This window comes from Acromyrmex echinatior, chromosome 4 (genome assembly GCF_024713525.1).
Source record: "Acromyrmex echinatior isolate Ae372 chromosome 4, ASM2471352v2, whole genome shotgun sequence".
Lineage (NCBI taxonomy): Eukaryota > Metazoa > Arthropoda > Insecta > Hymenoptera > Formicidae > Acromyrmex > Acromyrmex echinatior.
The window spans coordinates 7155006-7180200 of NC_141855.1; the positions used below are offsets into that span (position 1 = coordinate 7155006).

General features: G+C 33.2%; 1 protein-coding gene across 5 annotated transcripts in view; it reads left to right on the forward strand.

Annotated features, from left to right (window-relative positions):
* LOC105152483 (uncharacterized) overlaps positions 1-25195 on the forward strand; it is a 185526-nt gene that overhangs the window by 109361 nt on the left and 50970 nt on the right. For 2 of the 5 annotated variants that reach the window (XM_011066814.2, XM_011066819.2), the window contains exons 3-6: positions 875-1092; positions 9035-9173; positions 20164-20313; positions 23529-23678. In XM_011066814.2, the coding sequence (XP_011065116.1) occupies positions 875-1092; positions 9035-9173; positions 20164-20313; positions 23529-23678 (657 nt within the window). The remainder of the gene's footprint in view (positions 1-874; positions 1093-9034; positions 9174-20163; positions 20314-23528; positions 23679-25195) is intronic. The other 3 variants (XM_087405359.1, XM_011066815.2, XM_087405360.1) reach the window with 3 other exon arrangements.

Below are 25195 nucleotides of genomic sequence, written 5' to 3' on the forward strand. Positions count from 1 at the left end.
ATATTATCTGTTATTATCTTATTATTTATTCACACATGTTCTAACGCTTGAATTAATAAATTTATAATGAAATGGATATTGCCACATTTCATCACGCATTATCTCACATTGTCTATTAACATATGTGTGTGCGTGCGTGCATGTGTGTGTGTGTGTGTGTGTGTGTGTGTGTGTGTGTGTGTGTGTGTGTGTGTGTGTGTGTGTGTGTGGGGTGTGATATCTATATATATATATATATATATATGTTGTTACATACAATCGCTTCACTATTTCCTCGAAAACTTCTACGATCGTACCGCCCTTTATTGGATGCCACTCGCGAAATTATCGCGCGAATCTGCATTTACACGCTGGTACCGTCTGCGGTTCCGTCCGCAAACTCCATCGTCACGAACGATCTCCACGTTAAATTCCGCAAATGTCGACTGCTTCCCGCTATGTTGAACCGCGTATCGTGTGTAAACGAAACGACGTCGCTTTCGCGGGCGAATTTGTGCCATTGATACATCCGTTCCCACTCCATCGAACCAATCCCGGCTGATCGACTCGTTAATTACTCTCAATCCCTTTAAATTGATCACTGTTGTGGTGGCGATGCCATTACGGCTCATCGATCGATCTTCAATATGCGACCGCTTACATTTCTTCTTTTGTTCTTCTATAATTTACGTGTGGCTTGAACCTCTTTTATCTACTTCTCATATTGCACCTTCCTATCTTTATTTCGTTTTTTATCCGTTTATATTGATTATTGTCGATTATAACATAAATATAATTTTATTTTATCTACTTGATTTTTATAACATTATCGATTGATTCGTTAATCTTATTTTATGTCGCTTACGTCGTGCGGTTTTTCTATTTTAACTGATAGCCCTGTTGTCAGGCACCCTGAAGACCTATCAACGTGCGGCTTGCGACGAGGAAACAATGACGTTAAAATGTCCACCTGGTACAACCATCCTTGTCGAACACGCTCAATATGGAAGAACGGGAATGCACGGTATCAGCAAATGCAACTCGTCCGTTCCTCTGATGATCACGGGGGACAAACCAACGAATCACACATGCATCTGGCCGCAATCAGTGCAGGTATGTGCCAATGAAATTTTCCTATTTTGAACAGGTAAATACCGATTGAGCTGAGCGGCAGCATATGTGGTTTTCAAGTTTATTGCAAATTGTTGTTGTGTGGATATATTGATCGATTTAATTGATTTAGAAACTAATTGATGTAAAAATCAAATACAACATTTTATGAATTAAAGTTTATTAGAAAGTTAAACATTTTTTGAAAATATTTTTTATTATTACTGCCAAACGATTAATTTTTCTTTCTCGTCAAAAATCTTTTTTTTGTTTCTTAAAAATAATTAAAATCTTTTGATGCTGATTGGTAATAGCACAGTATGGCACGCTAATAAGATATTATAGTTTTTTTTTAAATAATAATTAGAAATTTTATATATTAGTAGTAATATTGAATTTTATCATATATAAGTTGATATTGAATTATGCCAAGGATGAAGTGCGACGAACGCTTTTAATGCGATATTCTTTTTATCATAAGTTAAAAGGCTGATCACATAAGTATTTCTAGTGTAATGGCATAGCGCACGAACTTCACAAATTTGCTAAACTTAGTAAGACATGATTCCATTTTCTTGTGAAAGTTTAATATTTGGACGTACTTTAAATTCCGATTATCTTCCGATTCTGCTTCTTCAGCTCCTGACAGGAAGTTGGCGAGTACAAACTCCGTTCAATCTGAGCAGCCTAAATTCGTGAGTTCTGAATTCGAACGTCGATCAAATGTAGGATGTGTCATCTCCGATTCATAACATCTATGACATCACATTTCATAATATCACGATTGCTCGATCTAACCTGATACATACGAAAAGAATGATTTTCTGAAGTATTTAAATATTTAGTTAAATACAAATCTGAAAATAATTTTGTTAAAATCAGCAAAATAATTATGTAGGACTTTCAAACTGGTTATTTGGGTGTCAAAACTTTTTGCAACATTGCAAAAACTCATCATGCTTGAGTTTCCTAAAATCTACATTATTTTGATAGATAATAAAATTATTTTTATATCCTATTTAAATTTTTAGATACTTCCAAATTGTTCTTTTGTATATCTGTGTAATTGTGAGAGAGATTTTACGTCGTCATTCACACCTGCTCCATTTCTGACAACACTTTCATTTCTCTATCTCTCCACTTCGAAACTTTATTCAATGGTTTACATTTATTAGCTCTTCGCTCCTCAATTCTAATCTGAAACAGGACGTGGATGATATATTCATCCCACTTTCATCTTCTTCTAGTTCTATCCCGTATGAGTACCGAACTGGAAAGAATCGTAAAGTGAACCCCACCTCTTTTAGAGTTAACCTTCGTTCGCTTCAAGCATCGTAAACCTCGCTCAAATGCATGAACTCGTACCTGAATCAGAGTTCTTGTCTATTGGATGTATGTTACACATGCACGAAGTCGAGATTGTCACAATACTCACAATTCTTTTTATCATGATCATTTTTGTCATTTTTTTTCATTTACACGGAAAAAAAAAGAGTAAAGAATGTCTCTACATTAATATCAAATTATATGGAAAGAACAATTTTGTAAAATATCTAAAAATTTAACTAAATACAAATCTGGAAATAATTTTTTTGGATCATTAAAATAATTTTGAAATTATTTTTAAGCATAATGAGCCTTGTTATTATAGAAAAAGTTTTAATATTTTAGCAATCAATTTGAGTGCCCATCATAATTATTTTGATGGTACATAATAAATGATACTAACAAAATTATTTTTAGATCTGTATAGCTAACATTTTAGTTATTTCAGCAAAACTGTTCCTTCCGTGTGAATATTTAAAAACTATACCATTCCGAATTCTCGCCTTTGACATTATTTTTCGTTTCTTGTGATTTTTCGAAATTGTCGAGTGAGTTCGATTTAAACAAGCTAAAAGAAGAAGCTTCGTCAAAGGCGACGCAAACAGATGTACTCAGATGTAACTGTAAATATCATCAAAGGAGCTTTCGCAAAGTTTTCGCGAGAATGGTAATCGAGCAAGTCAAGAAGTTGAGAGAAAAGCATCAGTGTGTACGATTTATTCTCTCAACAGGAATGCAACAGCGGGAAGAAACTCCGCGAGAAAATTCCGCGGAGAATGCACCCGCACGAAAACTTGTTTTCTTTGAACTTAATTCACTGGCAATTATGGATCTCGCGCGGGAGCGGGTAAAGGGATACATCCTGCGTTGGTCTAAAATCTTAGTTGGCGAAATAATGGTAACTGACCTGAAAACGGCACCTCTGTGTTTCGTGAAGCATGCAACTGACAAATTCGTTTGAGGTCGCGCGAGCTAAAGAGAAGAGCAGAAAATGGCACGATGATGTAACGAGATTGTGACGAAATGATGACGAATATAAAGGTTTTCTTAAAATATACGTTTTTAGTCTCCTTTTTTCGATATTAAATTATTTATTTATGAAAGTTATGATTTAAATGTATAAAAACGGAAATCGAATACAAGATTAGTAACAATCTTTTACGTTATAAATTTTTTACGGTACTGTCTTATTCATTTTAACTGAAACTTGCTCTTTATAATGAAATTTGGTATTAAATATACATATACACGCGAAAAAAACTGCATTGCTGAACTAAAAATTTAACTAGATACATATTTGAAAATAATTTTATTGTGCCCTTAAAAAGTAGAACTAAGTAGAACTCTCAAGTATGATTAATGTTACAAAAAGTTTTGACATTCTAGCAGTCAGCTTGAGTTTTATATAATTACTTTGATAGTCAAACGAAATTATTTTTAGATCTGTATCTAGCTGAATTTTAAGTATTTTAACGAAATTGTTCTTTCCGTGTATAATCAAACAAGTTTTAGATTTATGTTAACGTCACTGAACAATGCGGTCTTCTGAAAGATCAAGTGTCTCTTGGTAATTCAGAATGGTCTCCGGTTCTATTCTCTCGAAAAAAGCGGTGTTATTCGCACGATATTGCAATATAATAACTTACCTTTGGTATACAATAAAAATCTTCGCTGGTATCCATCCGGTTTGTGGTTTTCGCGAGAGTCCGCGTATCGATTTCATATTTCATATTCTACCGACCGAGGAAGGAACCATTGTACGTATGATCCCACTAGAATGCGAAAATGGAGTAACTCTTTTATTTCGTCGACGATCTTATCCTCTTCTGCAGATCTTGCTTTTCACAAGATTTACGCTTTCTCTTGCACATTGCGCGATATTTTTTAGCCACTGGATATACGATTCGCTCGACGACGTTTACTTTCCTTAACATATAAATTTTATAAAATGCTAAAATTTGCCGTCTTCCTTATACGTACAAATGTACGTGTGATATATTATTACCGGAAGTGTGCTAAGAAATAAAATCTTTGTTAATTCTTTTACAAAAGATCGAACCATAAAACAGTGATTGGTATAGTTTTACGACGTACACGATAATCCGCCTTACCTCAATGACTATCCGTAATGTTTTCTACGGAATTTATAGCGCTTTTGGATCTTTTCTACAAGCAGATTGTAACATATACTACAGAGGAAACCAATGATGGTCGATAGTTCAACGGGCCAAACACCATGGAAGAATTTTCTTCCTGAACGATTTATTTGGTCTTTCAACAAAAGGTCGTCGACTCATAAAACAAGTCCATAGTGAAGTGTGCTTATAATCTATTTACTATGTTTTCATGTTGGATCAACTTACGATTAACTCTGGAACAATTTATGGAGTTTTAAAATACTTTCATTATTTATACTGCTTTTGATTCTAGAAAGTTGTAAAATTTAAATATATTCATAGAACATAAAATTTATTAAATAAAAATTCAAACGATTGCAAATTATGAAAACTATGTACGCATATATTTAAAATAAATACTAAAATAATACATCTATTGACACAAAATCTACTGATGTATTATTTCGTTAATAGAACGCTCCCCTTTAAATGTTATAAAGGGAAATCAATAGTGATAAAAAATTTTTCTATATAATAGAAGAAGTAATTGAAGTATATTTTCAAATTGTGACTTTTTGTTTGTATCGACTTTTCTATTTCATCTAAAATGTTGGATGTAAAAAAATGAGAATATTCCATAATATACTTTTAGTTCTTGTTAGTCTATATTCCGATATATACTTACCATAAAAGAATTGACAGTATGATTGGTTCGCGATCATTCACGAGAAAGCGATCGCTTGAGCTATTGGCTTCCAACACGCGAGAAATTTCTGGTCACCCTGATGACGCTTCTGTTTTCACGACAGAATCATTTCCGGTATGATTTCACGTGAACGAATCAGCGCGGAGCGGCGGTACTTTTCTCGGGTGCAAGTTGCATGGGAATTTTCGACTGGAAAGCCGTATTCCTGAATGAAGGCGTATTCCCTGTAGAACCATAAGGAGAGTTCGACTCGAAAGTGGCTCCGTGCCTCGCCAAGCGATTCGAATCTCGCGAAAGGGCTTTTCCGCGCGAGTGCTTACCCTCTGCGCAACTTCTCAGCGACATACGTCGCTGCTTCCATAAAGAGGTAGGAATTTAAAGTCGCGGCTTGCCGGAATAAAAGCGACGGGTGCGCTCGTGTGCATCCGTAGACGCGTTCTTCGCGTGGAACGTATGTAAATCACGAACTGAAAGGAAGATTGAGACTGAAGTGGATGTACAAATATCGATAACGAGGATTTGCGGAAATATTTACGCATAAACGAGCGGATATTATAAAATGAGTAAACTTAAACGAATTTAATTGAATAAAGGGAGATAGATCGAGATTGGTTGAGGGATTAAGGGAACTAGAACCAGTCGTTTTACAGCTTTGTTAGGAAGTCGAGCGTCTGTGTATCTACAAAAGATTGAGATCCGATATACTGATCCTTCAGTTTATAGCTCGATTTTATCGTCCAAGGATTTACGTTAGTTTCGTGGCACTTTGTATATTTAGTTCACTTTACTTTGAGCCGAAGCTCTTATTCTTGTCGCGCACCAACATATAAGTAATATCCAAGATGCGCGAATAACGAGCGAGAGTATCTCCTGAAATACATTGAGGGCTTCCTATATTGCTAATCATGTTGCTTTACGGCAAATTGAAGTAGCTCAACTAATATCAAAGCGATGGTCCTACTTGTGCTGAGAGTGGTTTGTTAGTTTACGATATCGGGTCCTGATACAACAGCAAGAGAAACGTAGTGGTTTAAGGGAATTACGCGTCCTGACTTTGGCCCCTGGGGCGAAGTCGCTCGATGGAACAGTAAACGTTTACTTATAGTGACGGACGACATGGAAACGGTCAGAATGTATCGACGCACGCGGAAAATCGATTTCTCCCACGGGAACCTTCGCCACATGCACGTGAAATGCAGGAGAATGGCCCAAGACGGAAACTCCGAGAGCCGATAATTAGATGGATATCGTATATACGCGAAAACACATACGTGATCGAGTCGCGTACGAGAATTTCAATGTGAATGTATTGGTAGCAGCTTGAAACCTGAGAATGTATTAGGTGTTGGAATTAATTCGTAGCGTTTTTTAATGAAAGAATGTTATTTATTTCACATGAGCATTAAAAAATACATTAATGAAAGTACTTCCCATCACTTGTAAAACGCTACGAATTAATTCCAACACCTAATAATTTCCACATTTCCCACGCTAGGTCTTCTGTTTTCCTTCACTTTCCCACGAGATATTATAACTATTACAATGAAGATCTTTTTCCACATTTTTATGAGTGAATTCATCGATTTTTAATTATTACATATGTGATACGAGATGCAGGGTGAATTTAATCAGGAATAAAAAATATATTGAAATGCAGTAGAAATATCTTTTATTAACATATCTTTTATTAAATTTGAAATTAAAAACGTGAAAAGAAATAATTAATCGATTTGACTAAGATTTCTTAAAATCTCCTCACTAAAATCTCCTCAAAGTCAATTTGCGATTTATATTCTTATTTTCGCCTTTTATTTGACATGAACTGTTATTGACATTACGCGTTGTTCCGACTAAAATTACTACTCAGTTCATTAAGATGCTTCTCATGTAACGCGATTAAATTGCATTTAACGTAATCAAGGCAATGTAACTCGAGCCTTTGCATGTAATTAGCCGATTGAAAATGGAATCCTTGGAATTCTCAGCGATGTGCGGATATCACCAGGCGTTATCGGATAACCAATGACTCCTCAGGAACGTGAAACTCGAAAGGATGATTTCCCGTGATGATGTTACTCGCTTTCGACAGCTAATGCTTTTATACTATTCAAGTGGAAATTTTCTTAATTAAAAAATCGTATATCTTTTTTCGCTTTACGCGCTCGCTCACCATTTTATCTCTTCCGATCTATCTTCCGCGGAATCCAATCGTTGCAGTTCTGGATAACGTTGAAAACGCATTTCCGTGAAAGTTGGAACATGGTTTTTACTTCACTTTTTGTCAAAAGGTTGTAACCGCTTATTACAACTTTAACTCTTACGTAACCTTCATTTTGATATTTTACGAATGTTTGCGATTTATCTTTTATAATATAATGTTTATGAAATGAATTAAAAATTTAATAATTAAAGATTCTTAATATTGTAAAAATTTAATCTTAAAAATTTAAACCATAATAAATGACATTAGAGCGATATATAAATAAGTAGAAATCTAAGTAGAATTATAGTAAATCATCTAAGTAAAATACCTTATTCGCTATGAGCTAGATTATTTAATAATATTTCGGTAGGAATTTATATCACTAATTTGGTAAATTGCATATCGATTTAATTTTTAATTTTGAAATGCATCTTAAACTGAAACTGAGATAGTAATATTAAATCAATATTAATAACTCATATTAAATCAACAGGCAATTTAAGAACATTGATGCTAATCAGCATTTTCTTAAATCATCATTATTCTTAAATTACTGTAAAGGATTTATTGCGAAAATATAAGCGAAAAATGTCATTTCAAAGTTTAAATCTGGATTTCTCATTCCATGATAAGCATTTTTATTACACTAATTCGATCACTGTGGCATATGGTAATATTTAAAAATGTAAACGTTTTTATTTATATCTTTATGAACAGCTCATTGTTCATCTTATTGATTTATTCTTGCAAATATTGGCACATGGCATACGATTTTGTTATGCAGGTCGACCTCAACGAGTTTTACTTTGTCCGACAGCTTTTCATGAAAAAAGCAAAAATAATCTCATTTCAAAGTCAAACTCGTCGGTGAAAACGTTTGGCTGCAAAATTATGTCTTTATTTCATGCAAAAGCTAACTGGTTTAGTTTGAAGTTGTCACAGTTTGTCTACCGTCTTTGATATGCTTTTTTTATCCAGATGAATACTTTTTATATTAATTGCAATAATCGCGGCAAAAGATTTCTCTGTAATTTTAGTCTTCAAAGCAGCATCGAACTAGATTGTTCTATTGTATTGCAGTTTGTTCATATTAATTTTTATCATATTAATTTTTATCGGATTTCCTCTTTTTTGCTTCAATGATCGATGCATAATTGCTTAATGATTTTGAGATATATTTGTATTATATATTTTTAAAAATTCTAAAAGATAACTTTTAATTAATAACTTTTGCTTTTTCCACATATTTTATTGATGATTTTAATAAATAATCCAACACAGAGTTTGATATGAAATGATATAATATTTGTTATGATATATTAGTGTCACCTTTGCGATTTATCTTTAAAAGATAATTTTCTTTATTTTATTGCCTGATATACATATTTTTTTGCCTGACAGTTAAATTAAAAAAATATACGTAGGATATTATTTTTGTAATGTATTATAATACATTAGAAGGTAAAATTGCAATATTTCTTAACAGCACGAATTGATGCTCGAAAGAAATGAGAAAAGATATAAAGGGATACCGTTTGTAATTCTTATCGATTCTGATCGCAAAGTGAACGGATCTTCTCATTGACGCGTTAGCACTCACTGTTGCAGATGGTGGTTGGAGTCTGTCAAAAAAAGCGGCAGTGCAAGTTCAACACTGATCCGAAGACTTTCCAAGGTGATCCCTGTCCTGGATTACGGAAGTACATCGAGGTCGCCTACAAATGCCGTCCCTGTAAGTACCCTCATCCATATACATGCAGATACACTCACACGTACGTCCGCACGGATGCATGCGCGAACGTGCGCGAGCGGAGTGAGATCGAGCTGCACCTTCGAGAGACAGAAAAGGAATCGTTTTTCTCCGAGACATCCGATTCCTTTTTATGCGAACATCGAGCGTTAGGTCGGTTCGCCGCTCGCATAAGAACCGGTGATATCGATGAAATTCCTTGCGCAACACGCACGACGGCGGGAGGCTTGCGGAGAAATTCCCAGGTGCGACGTGATCCGACAAATTCCGACCGATTCCGGTGGCTGCGGGAATATTTACTGCGGGTGAAAACGTAATTTTACGATTATTCTGAGACCAAAGATGAATTGAAATCGAAGTTTAGCTATAAATAATATAATTTGCTATTAGGATTTTATTTTGTTAACGAATGCCTTAATTTTATGCCGAATGGAAAGCTTTAAATAAGATCAACGATTAATTATTTATCAATTAATACAAGTCTTTATTTTAAAAAATATTCAATTATTTGACTTTAAACTACAATAATTAACATTCATATGTTATCAATATAAATTGTAATTAACAAAATAAATTATAGTTAAACAAAAAATAAAATCTTCTTGCTGTACGGAATTCGCTGCAATATGGGGTAACCCCACTAGAATTTGTCAGGTTAATCTTATATGTTATAAGGATCTGATTTGGTTGACATAAGGTAATCCTAAATAAAGTACACTTAACAAGATTCTCATCAGGTTTGAGTGATGATCTTTGTAAAGTTGTATGTTTATGACTTTATTTCATTATCAGGTGATATGCTGATAAGGATCTGATAAGGACTTTATCAGGTTCTGATAAGGACCTTATTAGGTCCTCATCAGGACCCGATGCGGCTATCCGGATGAGGATTCAACTACTCTGCTGCGTTACATGACTGATCAGGTCCCGATGAACTTACCTTATTAGGACTTGATAACGAAATAAAGTCAACCTGATTAGGACCTGCTAAATTCCTTGGATAAATTTCTAGTCGGGAATGTCGAATAGCTTTTATTTTTTATTTAAAAATGAAAATTATGATTTAGATTAATATATAAATGTTAATTATTGTAGTTTAAAGCCAATCTTCTTTGAATAAAGCTTCTATAATTAATAAATAATTATCGCTTTAATCGCTCAGGACTATAGTTTCTCGCTTAATAAATTACAATTATATGCACGAGGAAAAAAGATGCGGAATATTTGTAATTATGGTATTATTAAAAATTCTAATATAATGGCAAATACAGAGCCGAAATATTTGTTTGATGTTTAAATAATTTGTTGCGCGGCTTAAGATTTATGTCATTAAATTAAACAATTATTTTCATTGAATTTGCGCATTGATTTCTGCGCTGATTTCCATTGCCTCATTACTATTTATTATTTGTTCGGTTTTATTTAATTTTTCCCATATAGGTATTCACAATTCTCTCATTCTCTTTTACATCAAAATTATTGAAAACATATTAATGATATTTATTTTAAATAGCATATGCGATTTATGGTCACATGTTATAGTGTGACATTAAGCATATATCAATGGTTTGCGAGAAATGCGAGGTTATTACTATTACAATATACTGTAATATTGTTCGCATTTACTCTGTGTTCGCAATTCCGTCATTCTCCCCTACTCTTATTATTTTACATAATTAAATAGATAATTAAATAGATATTAAGAATATAAAGTATTAAAAAATAGGAATATTTAATTTTAAATGAATTAGCGATAATTTAAGTAAGTCAAAACAGAACTCTCAATATTAAAATAATATGAAATAATATAAAATTATGTGACATCAAAGTAAGTAGGAGTCTACGAGTAAGATTACTTAAACATAAAACTAAAAAGTGAGTATAATATAATAAAAAAAATATTAATTGTTAATAGACTAAGACAATATTTAATCAAATCGTATTACATTCGGCTACAAGTTCGAGTCCTCCTCAGATGTAAAGAATACAACAAAAAAATATACAATAAAAATATATACTGTGTGAGATGAAACGCTAATGAAAAACAGAAAATAATGTTATTGTATTCTTTACATCTGAAGAAGTCTCGAACTGTAGCCGAAACATGTAATGCGATTGGATTAAATATTGTCTTAGTCTCTTAATAGTTATTAATTTTTTATTATGTTACTCACTTTTTATAATGTTTGCGTAATCTTATTCGTGAACTTCTATTTGCCTTGATGTCACACAATTTTATTATTTTAGCAATAATTTATTTGTTTCTTTTGAAGAAAAAATTTTAATACTTTTGTTTAAACATCAAAGTTTATAAATTTTTCCTTTGTATTGCATGGAATTTTACTATGCTAAGCTTAGCATGAGTAACAAAACCATGCGTTTAAACAGTGATATCAGAGATCTATACATACGCATTCACGTAGAGCAATGAAGACAACCTGTTGCAGTAACAAGCTTCAAGTAATTTTTGCTACGGAGTATAGCAAATACTCCATCGCGGCGCGTTTTACATTCTGTAAGTCCGCACTGGTTCCTGTAGCTCGTGCTCAAGCCACAGTCATCTCATTGTTTACTGCGCACACGGTAAATCCAAGTGCTTTTTCGGGGCATTGCTGGCAGCGTTAAATCACTCTCTGGAACAAAGGTATGTCAGTTTCGCGCGTTGATAAAGGTTACCAGCAGAACATAAGCGCAAGAAACCTAGTTTTGTGACCAGTTTGTTTTAGTTCGATCATACGATATAGGAATGTTGAATAACAAAGGCATAAAATGCTTTTATTTCTTTCATTTTTTTCACAGTTTCAAATATAAGACATTTGACTATAATATATAGAAAATATTAATCATTATCTACAGCTGAAAATTACATCTATATTCTAAATTGTTCTGTTTGAAATACAAATGAATCTCCGCCTTATGGCGATCGGTATAGAAAGGAGTTTAGATTTTTTTTTCTTACAACTTAAAGTTTAAAGTTTTCTTTCTTACAATTTAGAATTTTATAATATCAATCATACTAGTCATCTAAAATTTTTGTTTTAAGTTTAAGTGACCTGTTATTGTAATTGAAAGTTAAACATATTGTAGGTATTATTGAAATTTATTTTTTTAACTGAATGGAAAGCAATATACAATTTTTACATACCAGTTCGATTATTTATATACAGTCTATAGATTTGTGCTTTAAATTGTGAATATATCACGTTGCATGCTACACTTTTAAAAATATTACGCATGCTTTTTTATGCCATTTGCACCAGAACACATCTGATAACATTGAAGTATTAAATGCATTATTTTCTATATTTTGTTTCTATGTAACCATATATGAATATTTTTAACAAGACATGATATAAAAGTTATTTCAAAAAATGTGATATTTTGCACGCCTTTTAAAATGAATATTTTTTATCTACAAGTATTGCTAAAAATCGTAAAATAAAATTTGTTATATTTTATACAAAAAACATGTGATAGTTGAATTTTTAAAGTAATTTGTGTGTAGCATTTTTCATGACTATCAACAAGCTTTTTAATTTACAATCAAGAAAAGAAAAAATAGATTAATATATATTTAAATGTGCAGTAAAAATAGTATTCAATAGATAAAATAAAAAATACTACACTTGATCCATTTAATTGTAGAGTAACTTACAAGACAATTTTTGCTTAACAAGCTTCGCAATCATCCTGCGAGATCGTCTTCAAAAGAACAGTAAGCATAGAACTTGAACAGATACGAAGAAAAGTTCGGGAAACGAGAGTACATATTATGGCGAGCTAGGCTGAGAAGTTTTCCTGGCGCATTTGCGCCGTGTAATATAGAAGACAATGGCTTTGAATACCATCTCGGAAGTTCTTGCCTCAAGATCTTCTAGAATAATCTTTAATGTCTATAAAAAGATTGTGATTCAATGCAAGAAGCACTTCAAAATTAATTTCTTTATTAGAAATGATCTATGCAAAAGGAAAAAGTCAAAATTAAGAACAAACAATGTATTTTAGACTAATTGAGATATAATATATACTTTAGTTAATTAAAAATTCTTAAAAAAAAACACATAAAAATACTTTAAATATTTAACATTACGTAAAATTATATTAATAATAAATTGTTTATATTAATAATAAATTGTTATATGTTATATATTAATTATATTAATGCATATTTTATATTTATTATTATGTAATATGGCACATAAATATAATATTTTGAGTAGCGCCGCAATAATAAAATTATTTGTAAAAGCAGACAAGTAGTATAGATCAATAATATATTTGGCATAATTTGTAGATACGCATATAGCCAGCCATATAGTAAATAGATGATTTTTTGAAAAAGGTATTTTAAAAACAGAGACTTCAAATAAATTTGTTTATTAAAGAAGCATTTTATTATTTAGTATATGTATTTAACAGTCGTGTAAAAATTCTCATATTAAGTTATTATTAATCTTGCAGCGTAATGATGTAAAATATTACTTACGTAATAAACGGTGTATAAAGAGTATATATAATAGTGTAAAGTATAATAATATAAACATCTGATTAATTTTTATTTCATGAAAAATATGAAAAAGGATGAATTTATAATGCTATTTTAATACATAAAACCTTGAAGACAGATTGTATAATGCAAGTTATTTCATGCATCGTTTTACATACTGATAATTCTGTTGAAAGTGCGGCTTAATGCATAATTTTCTGGACGCGAAATGACGAGTGTAGGAAACTATAAGCGAGAATCCGATGTGTCCAGTAAAATGTTATCATATTCATATCGTATTCATTTTATAAAACTTTTACTTTAATTTCCTTCTTTTTTTTTAGAATATATATAGTGTCGCATGTAACGATGAAATAAAAACTACAAGCAGTCATTTAGAAAGCATACGGTTGCACTTTGCAGTTCACTAACAGACACGTACGAAATATGACGATAATGGCGACGCTTTAGACAAAAGTTTATTCTTGCCGCAGTTTTTATTATCTGGAACAACATATGCGTGTTCACTCCAAACGCGGCGTACGCAACTTTGTTACCATAACGTACATAATACTTTTATTGTGTAAATTCGTTGTGTAACACATTGAATGCAAATTGCACAATTTCATATTTCTATAATTTTATTTTAATTATAATGACATTTTCAGACAAACTGTTTTCTCATTATTCTCTAACAATACGATGCATCCATAAATTAATAAATGTTATGTCAAATTAAATTTTTGAAATTCTGCTTATATCATATGTAGATGTAGATACATTTATACATTCGATGATTTTACTCTATATTTTTATCGAAATAGAGAGAAGAAGAGAAGAATCCATTATTCCTGAAAGTTCTATTCGCGTATCCATTAAAATGTATATTCGCGTTTCGCGTATTTACATCCGTCACTTCGTCCAAAAATGAAACGTGAATACAGGGATGACGCTTGTACGTGGCTAACGCGGTTGTCCTCTGTAATACATCAACGGGGCGATTACATATTACAGGTGTCGCGTTACGTGCCAAAGCCAGCCGACACCTCACGCGTCGCCCGCAAATCTATCCGGCGACAACACGTGCCACTTATTGCACTGATGTATGTACACGCACAATAAGCCGCTTATACAAACGTGTTTAATCTGTCTAATCAATTTTTGCTCTGTTTATGCAACCGATGATCAATGTAGTGAGGAATAAATGAGGTTGCTTCATGTTTTGCAACGCGTATAATGATCAGATTGGATATCTGGAGCGTGCCTGAACGCGATTAATGAATATAAGCATTTTAAGAACCTGATTTCTCGATCCGTGGATGCAATCTTACTTTGAAAATTAAAAACTTTGAAAGTGATTTTTTATTGCTTGAAATATATTATTGCATTAATTAGAATAATGAAATTGTTTATCGTACGTTTGACTTAATAATATTGATCGACAAAATTTTACTTTTTTTATGTTAATTTGATCTGATAAAGTATTTTTTATGGTATTTTTTGTATTGTTTTCAAGTCTGTTTGTTAAATGTGTGAGGACAGAATTTTTGAATAACATGCATTAAAAAATTATTCTATTTATCTCTTTTGATTCTTAATTTATTGTTTCTTAATTTTAATTAAGAAAATGATTCCATACAACGAGTTATTGTTAGCAAAATATAAATTTCTAGAAAGAATTACATTGATTATAAAAAATTGAAATCGTAGGATAAATTCTAATCTCATTTCCAAAATCTGCATAAAAGATACAATAAAAATCAAAATTATTCATTTAACAAAATCATTGTCAGCCAGTGTAATTCTCAGCGTGTAATTGTGCCAGTCCATTTGTTTTTATTACATTTCGTTTTTTTAAATCTATTTTTTAATTCCAATCTTTTTACAGAGGTAATTATTACACACAACGTGCGATTCACCCATCTCAGGATTTAATAGACCATCTTTATCAGCTCCTTGGCTTTGTCGATCACCCTCGACACGTATTCTTTCTCCGCGTCCACACCGCACCGAAGTAGAGTTCGAAAAAGGCCGGACGTACCTTGAAAAGAATTCCATTCGGCGTACATGGGCCGTTCCGGGTACCGACGTGCCCTGTCGGAAAGAGAAGGGCACGTATTCGTTCGCGTTTACCTCCTTTCTCACCCTCGCTCCATGCACACGTACATACGTGGAAACTAGAGATTCCATCGATGTCAGGAAAAGTAGGTCGATCGAAGCCCCGGCCTTTTGCTGAAAAAGCGAGGAGCCGGCTCCATTGTCGCTTCGAGTAGTCCGCCGTCGAGGGAATTACCTCTCTCTCCTTTCAACCCTCTTTCCACCACTCTTCTTCGCCATGGCGGTGCTTCCTCTTTTTTGCCAATTAAAACCCCAGACTGGACATTTCTCTCTCTTTCTCTTCCCTCTTCTCTCTCTCTCTCTCTCTCTCTCTCTCTCTCTCTCTCTCTCTCTCTCTCTCTCTCTCTCTCTCTCTCTCTCCTTTTCTCTTGTTCTATGGAGCTCTACGGAGTATCCCTCGGCAATAAGGCAGTTTCGCGATCTCTCTCGCGTATACCATGAATTCGCTCTTTCGGGTGAAATTTCACGGGCCATTGACGGTCCCGTTCTTTGATATGTCCGTTGGATAGCGCCGGCCACTTTTACGTGGATACGAAACCTCGAGAGAGTTCCGGCAGGTATGGCGCGGCGATTTTTAGTTTGCATGTAACGTGGTCGTAACAGCGCGGATGGTATCTTCCGTAAGAAAATCTTAGGAACGCGTGAACCGACATAATCTTATGCGCCGTGGATAATATGGAAGATTGTATGTATTAACAAGAGTAGACCATCTCCGCGTTTTAAAGTTGATCTTTATAGTATTATGGTATCACGATGGCATTATCTTTTATTTTACGGCCAGGAATATTTAATTCAGGTTAGTTTAACTTTCGTATGCTATAGATGTAGACTGAAGAATTAATAGGTACGTACTTTACGCTAATTTCGGGGGATTTCAAGTGTCATGACTGAAATATACAGAAAACAATACAAACTTTTATCATTACTGTTATAGAACAGAGAATTTTTTGCTTTAATAAAATAATAATAACATATCTGTTCATTAAAAAGTTTAGATTAAATGTACTTACTAGCCGTATATGGGACAGTGTAAATGGAAAATATATAGATTTAGGAAAAAATACAATTTATCAAGATTGGAATTAAAAATACCACAGTACAATGTTGAAAATATAAATGATATGAATAGAAAATATTAAAATATGATATTGAAAGTAGGCCAATTGAATTTTATATTGATAAAATTCTATAAAGAAGAAGAATATGCATATGTTGAAGGAAATAAACGAGAGTGATATTTATTTCATTATATTAAAATTAAATTTACAGAGTTTTAGAGCTACAATTTACAGTTTTAATTTTTCTGTCCTTTAATACAGAAATTGGTAATTCTGGCCATAACAAAACTGTATCAGCACAATGTACTGTCCTTGTTAGTTAAAGGTCGGTGCAGATTGTATACACGCTTAGAGAGAAAACGAAAAATATGTATGAATCCAGAAAAACGCGATATTTTTGTCAGAGGAGCGAAAATATGGGATAGAAAAAAATGAAACTAGATGTAGGTCAGCCAATGTTTATGGTAGTACGAAGTAAAGACAAAACTGGCTGATATAGCGGATTGGGAGGATTAGCTGATATCATTTATTGGTTTTGGCACGCTGATGAAGCTATCGCGTCAAACAATGTATGCATGGTCTCACGCTGCACGTAATTTCGCCTTAAATCGCGGTGGTAGCCATTGGCCTCGGTTCACCGGTGGAACAAGTTCGAAAGCTGGCGATGGCAACCGCCGTAAATTGCCAACTCAATAAAGCAGGGCATAACACTTTATCTCAAGCATAAGTGCACCCGCCGACTTCCGTGCGTGGCTAAGAAACATGAAAAGATGTTGCCCGGCGTGTGGGATCGCTGGGTTATGGTCAAACTTGTTCTTCCGCAACAAAACCGCGATACATCTACGAGTTACCACGATGTTTCGCTGCACTCGAATACGGGTGGATGCACCGGACAACATCCGGAATTTTTATTGCCTATTGCTGCGACAGGATCGCGTTTAATAATACGTTTAATTGTTAGTTTACGAGGGCAAGAGAGATAATAAAATAAAACTTTTTAAGTTTTCAAGAGAATGGGGCCGTTTTAAAAAAGAGAGCTAACATTATGATTTTTATCAGCGAAAAATATAAAATCTGTGGAAATTGATCCATCAAATATGAATATTTTGTCGATTTTTTTTAAATTGCATTTTCGGAAAGTTGACAATCTTGAAAATATGTTGCTAAAACCATTCATAGAAATATGTAGAATAACGAAATTATTCACGATTTATTAAAATGGTGCATAGGTAAAAATTAGGCGCGTTTGAGTTTCGATCCGCCATGCCATGCCGTACGGCTGTTATTTCTTTGAAACATTTCATGAAGTTTCATTAAGAGGATTAATCTTTTTATGGCCCCGAAATCGCTGAATAAAAAACTTATTGCAAGTATTAAAAAAACAGAAGTATTCTAATTCAAAAACTTTGAATGCACTTTTCTCGAAACGTGTTTTTTCAAATTTGCTGACATTGTAAAGAGAAAACGGCTCAACGCACTGATGTACGCTTTTTACACGTTACAACTATTTTCTCCATACGGTAAACCTGAAAAAAGTAATAAATTTTTCGAAACAATAATAGTTTTTTGACAATGGGAAAAATAATGGTCTTTATAAAAAAAGAACTTTTTTTTTATAAAGAAGAATTTTAACAAATCGCGATTTTTATAATTTTGTTAGGTTTACTGTACACATTTAACATCATTAATTACAAATCAGTTTGATTTTTTTGTTTTTAGATGACTAGTTGTGGTTAATAATGTCAGCAATTTGATAAAATCTTATTTGGATCACGTTTGCTGCCATTGTTACCTCTCAGACATTTTTAATATATTTTGTTTCATAAAAATTTATACATATTGTACAAAGTACAAATAAAATATAGGTCTAAACTTAAAATTGATAGTTGTAACCGGTTTTCTAAATAATTCACAAAAAATCGTTGATTTTTTGATTCTCCAAACCACTCGACTTCTTTCGCATTTTGTGATCGATTTTCATAAGATTAAGGGGACGCTAAGAGTGACCAAATTATCGATATTACAGTCATATAAAGTCTCCGAATTGAGTGAACAGAATAAAAAATTCTTTTATAGGATTAAAGTAGATGTAAAATTAAGAGGTGGTGTAGTGGACTTTATACCAAAATCTAATTTTGCGTCTACTTTAATCCTGTAATTCAGAGAATCAATTCAGAGAGTCATTTCAGAGAATTTTATACAACAGTAATATCGATAATTTGGATCATCTCCTTAACTTGCAAATAACTTATTCATAATTTTTTGTTAGTATTAATTGATGTACATATCACTCCCTTACTTCAAAAGCGACACAATTTAAAAACTTAAGTTTCACAAAAAAGGGAAAAAACTCTTTTTGAATTTGATAGACAATTATTGACTAATCAAATAATATTGGCATTTCTGTCATTTTCGTTATACAACTCTTAAAAATTACTCTTTTTGAATTGTGATGTTGTGACAATTTTTCATGAAGCTAATACTTTTGATGATTAATAGAATAATGTTTATTTAATTATCATTTATGGTAACAACTCGAAAATCATGTTTTTTTTAATTGTATTATTTTTCGGGGCATGTAAAATTAGCACTCCAATTTTCTCGAAAGTTCGGATTATAGAGTTTTATTAGCTTTTTTTTGAAGAATATAGGAGTAAGTAATAATTGTTTTTTAAAGAGTTCCGGCAACATTATTAATAGCATTTTTGAAATAAAGGAGCAACATTTGCGATGAAATTTTTGTTTAGCAAAAATATTTAAAATACGAGAATATTTAAGAATTGACAAAAATCGCGATTTACCTTGTATATCAAATATTCACGATTATATATCGACGCAAGATCAAGCGTCAGCAAGCTCGCAAAATGCGTCCATCGCAAGAAACTTCCCAACGCGACGCGATCTCTGCACCCCGCAGGGAGAGAAATGCAAAAACGTACTATCGGCAGCTGCAAGCCATTCCGGTTCATTGAAATTCGCGAATGCAACGTTACGGTCGTAACGAGACGAGTAGACAACGTTTGTCCTTTCACCCCAAGGGAACGCCCGTTCGTAAGAAAGCGATCGTGTTTCTTATGGAGGTTCATTCCCGGAACTCACGATTCGGCGCAATTTCCGACAAAATAGGAAGTTTTTCTCTACCTTTTTTTAACCCTTGTTGCGAAAACAATGAGATACAAACATTATGGTTGCTCGCTAATAAGGTATATTCATAAACCGGCGTCGCGTCGCGAACATAATTGCGTTTTGCACAGCGGCGACAACGGCGGCGATATGGTCGCTTTATTAAAAGCTGGTTTTGTGGTTTTAGATGAGTTCAGGAGTAAGGTGGCTTGCGAGAACGAAGTCGTCAATCTCGTTTGCCATCCCGGCCAGAGGGTGGCGATTTTCAGTGCTGCCTTTGGTAGAACGCAATACGAGTCCCTGCAGTGTCCGCAGCCACTGGGCGTACAAGAAGAAAGTAAGTACCGTCATTAATTAACAACACCTTGCGTCTCTCCATTAATTATAATTTACAATTTATTATAACTCGTTTTTTTAATTCTTTCTTTTTTATTATGTGACATTTGTGATATGCGTATTTAACGTTGTATTTATTATAACTTGTTATTAAAGCAATACATAATCGAACATAAAACTGTGAACTTTAACGTGTACTCTTCACGTTTCGATATCGTCTTGGTTTTATGTTGCATCGTTATGTACGTCATTTGCTTCGTAAGAAAAGTTAGTGACCACATTTTCCGAGATTACAACTGATGTTAAGTATTTATATCGTTACTTTAATAACACGCAGATAAATTCCACGTGTTATTGAAGTAATGATATCCGTTATACTTACATTGTGTACAAATACTAAAGTGAAATTTTGCACGACAAAACACGCGGAAAGAACGATTTTGCTACACACTGAGAAAAATTTCTGGTTGAAAATGGATAAACCAGAAGATTTTGATCAATTAGAATTCTGGTTATCTTAACCAAAATCAACCAAAAAGTTCTAACTATCTTCAGTGTGAAATCAGACTCTAGTTTGAAATATCTAAAGATTTAGATGTTTTGTTAAATCATGTAAATAGTTATGTACAAAATTCATGAGATTAATGTTGCAATCAAAGTGCTGTTGTTCTTGTTTTTTAAATAACACGCTTTCATATCAATATTGTTCTTATCGTATCATCAATCATTTTGTTAATTTTTCCATTTACGCTAAACAGAAAGATCTAGTAAAGATTATTTATATTAATATATAAAACTGTACGGAAAAACCGATTTTGCTAAAGTATCTAAAACTTCAATTAGATACACAGATCTGAGATTTTGTTGGACCATTAAAATAATTTTCTAAGAAACATGATGTATGTTACGAAAAGTTTTGACATTCTAGCGACCAGTCTGAGCGTCCTACATATTTATTTTGATAGTTCAACAAAATTTATTTTCAGATCTATATCTATAAATTAAATTTTTAGATACTTCAGCAAAACCGTTCCTTTTGTGTAGAATTTTTTCGAACGCTTAGTTTCTAGTGATATAACGAGGATCGATCAATAATCTTCTGTCGTTCATTTCTTCTATTTGTCGATGAGTTTTTCTGCAGAAAAGCCTTCGAGTCGATGTTTGTCCTAGTTTATTGTCATACTTGGCGACGAGATTGCGACTCTTTCTTCCATGGCTGCCGAAGTTTCGGATGAGGTTCGAGTGATGTGGGAAGAGAAAATTAAAGTGACTTTTCCCGCAGGGTATTCTTTAAAAAAAGAAATCGAGTATTTTCCAAATGGAGCGAGATAATTCAATGACCGACAGATGCATTTGGGCGCTAAATGTGACGTTCGATATCGGGAAAGCTTATTATTCACGTTCGCGCGTCGTGAGAGAGGCTTACGCCGCTTACTTTTAATTCAGGAAGAATGAAGGAGCTGCCTGCCTCTCATTCCCAAGACGTGGTTTTATTTAACTTTTCGAAGTAAATTCTTTTAACTCGCGAATGAATGCTCTGGTCGACCGCTTGCGTTCCCATGACGACTTTTTGTCCTGTCCAATCAATCGATTCCTAGCGCACGAAGAGAACACCGAACGAGAGAACATAAACGAGAACGGTGAAGACCACACTACTGATTTTTAATGATACCATTTACTTTTGAAACATTGAAATTGTTGTTCGCTTATACATTTAAGGATGTTCTTATTCATTTAATCGGTCTTTGCTATTCCTTTATTTTTAATTTTATGTCTTAATCTTTTGATAATAATTCCATTATTTTAATTATTAAGATAATAACATTAGTTTTAAAAAATATTTTTTTAAAATTATTTTAAACCAGAAAAAATGTTTTTTATATCTTTTTGAATGTTAAAAACGATACCGCAATAGTTAAAAAAGCCATTTTTGAAAATTAAATCTCAATTATTTTGGAATCTGACGTGCTGGAATTTTTTAGCTTGCGGCACTATTTTTAGTATTAAAAATCTATATGAAACATTTAGTCCGATTTAAAGTAATTTTTTGTTGTAAACTAGTGTAATCCGCGTATATACAACAATAGAATTATTCGTACGATCTCATTAATTATAGCTAACTAATTTTGGAGACAAAATTAGATAAAGAAAAAATTAGTTACTCTTAACTTTACAAGAAGAGACTTTATTTATTTGTTCCTTTTACTCTTCTTAAAGGAAAATATCATTTCCGTTCCTTTTGTAGGCAAAAGAAATTCTGGTTTTACAGTTGTATGAATAGCTCGGCTCTGTCCACGATGATCCAATAAATCTCTCTATCCTGCACAATTCCTTGGTCCACTTGTCCGGTCATCATCCGCCAACTCGTAGAGCTACCTTTTAACGCGAAGGGTTGAAAGGTTGCTTGCCGCTTGAGTGCAACAATAAGGAACAAAATCTATGAAATGGTGCCGCGTTATAATAGTGCTTTTTCGTGCTCTTTTGCCATGAATGGCTTGTGGTCGCCTTGATATGCCTTCACGAGATACGTTTCGTCGTCACGTCTTAGGTCGACGTGAGCGATACGTACATTTTCTTGCACAAAAGAGTATCGGAAACTCCGAAGACTTCCTGCTCTTCCTTGGATTCCGCCTTTTCTGTCATTCTACGTGAAGTAGTCGGATCGATAAATTCTTATTCCTTCTTTGACGTGGATGTGCATTTTGTCGACCGGCTTTTCTTATCAATCTTATTCAATAACGGAAACAATACCTTACATTTTAAATCATAAACGATGTAAGCAAAATCTCATATTTTATAAAATATATTTTATAAATGTATAATATTGTATAAATGTTTGAACGTAAGTTCGAAACAGCAAATCCTCCCTCTATCCTGTCTCAGATTAAAGACACATGGAAGTAGTATAATGTTTACGTTATATAATCTTTATGTGACTTTTACTCTAACTAAGCAAAGATGGATTTATACATGTGAAACTATCTTTAATTTTTGTAAATTTGTGTACATAGAATGAACCAATTAGCCCTCTCATTTTATCTTTATGGAGTCATATTATTGCGAAATATACAAACTTTGTTATTTCTTTCACAATTTCGTGTAAAGTGCTTTGTGAAGAAAAAGAAATATCAATAATACAAAATTTTTTTCAATTTTATTTCCTTATATAATGCATCTTTTGTTGTTGTTATTATTATTATACTGTTACTGTTACAGCTTGCATGATGGACTTTACAACGGAAACTGTAATGCAATTATGCCATGGTAAACGACGATGCACAGTAGTAGCTAATAGCACAACATTTGGCAGACCAGATCCTTGCAGCCCAGACAGCAAAACGTATCTTAAAGTCGTGTACACCTGCGGTGAGTAAATGAAATTCTTTTCAATTTTACTATCATGAAATGTGTCTTGTAATAGCTAATAATTTTTAAAGTTAAACTTTGTTTAAATGTAGTTAGCCCTTTATTGATTACGTGAAATTTTGCATCTTCCATCAACAATCTGGGTCTTTAAACTTCAGTGTAGATTTTTATATTGCTCCAAACTGTATGAAAATTTAAAAAATTATTGCATACTTGTGCTGAAAGCTTTAATAAGTTTTTACGATGATAGTAGTCGGATTATATTTTATTTATTTTTTGCAGATTTAAATTTATTTATCAAAATATTGATTTACAATCAAAATATTGATTGACTTTGTTTAAAATCTCACTTGACCGGTGAAGTCAATGGTATATTTATCTCTTATACGAACAGTATAAATGTCATTATAAATACATTACTGATTTTTTTTTTGTAAGAAATATAATAGCTTGGATTACAATTTTAAATATGATTATTCAGTTTAATTTAATTTTTTTGATTAAATATTAAGAGATACATTGCACATTCTGACGTTCCCGGCAAATAGAACAAGTTGATGGTTGAGTTACAATAATATAATATTATGAAAAAAGAGTGGTAAGGGTTATAGTATCTAGTCGTGCAGAGAGAAAAGTAATTACTTATTTAAATGGTAAAATTGTACGAGCATTTACCCGAGAAAGTGTAGCTGGCGGCGATTCACCGTTGCAATCCTTGAAAAGAATAGTGAGAAAAACTGATATTACGGACCGTGCAATAACGTGTTTGGTAGAAGATCTATCCGGAGCTTGCTGCACAATAGCGTGTAATGAGCGTAGAACGTTCTTCTCTGAGAAGAAGTTATTTTATTTTGCGAGGTTCGAAGTGACTCAGTAGCAACGAGTCAGCGACAGCTTTAAACAAAATGACGTCGTCGCAGGGTCTTTCCTTCTGCCCAGAACGGGATTCGTACTGAATTTCGTTCTCAACATTTTTAATGGGCACTCTCTTCGGGAACGGTGCGTCACGAAGAATAGCGAAAGAAACTGTTGTGAAAACTGTCGACGGCAACTAACGAGCGACATCACTGTAGCGTATTTCGAGCATGACGTCGCAGGACGTTTATCCTTCTGAGAATGAAAACTAGAATTCCCGGTCACCGCCGTGATACAAGACGTAATTTCATCCTGTATGTTTACCTGTTCGTTTACATTCGATGAAATGTAATAATAATTTTATGCGAGTGTCGATTACGCTGGTCCGCCACATTGTTGAAAAAGTAATCAAGAATTCGTTGCAATTTAAAAAAAAATAAAAAAAAACATTGTGTAGAACGAGTTGTGTAGAATGCAAATGTGTCTGGCCGCAATATTTGCACCGTCGTTGAATTTTTGAGCGTGAGTACACACGCTCGTGTACAAACTCTTTCCGCGAAAATCTTCGAATCTTTTCAGCGGTGCCGCAATGCCGCAATAATATTCTTTGCGAAAAGTTGCATGCGAATTGGGAGATGTTAACAGGCGAAGTTTTATATTAT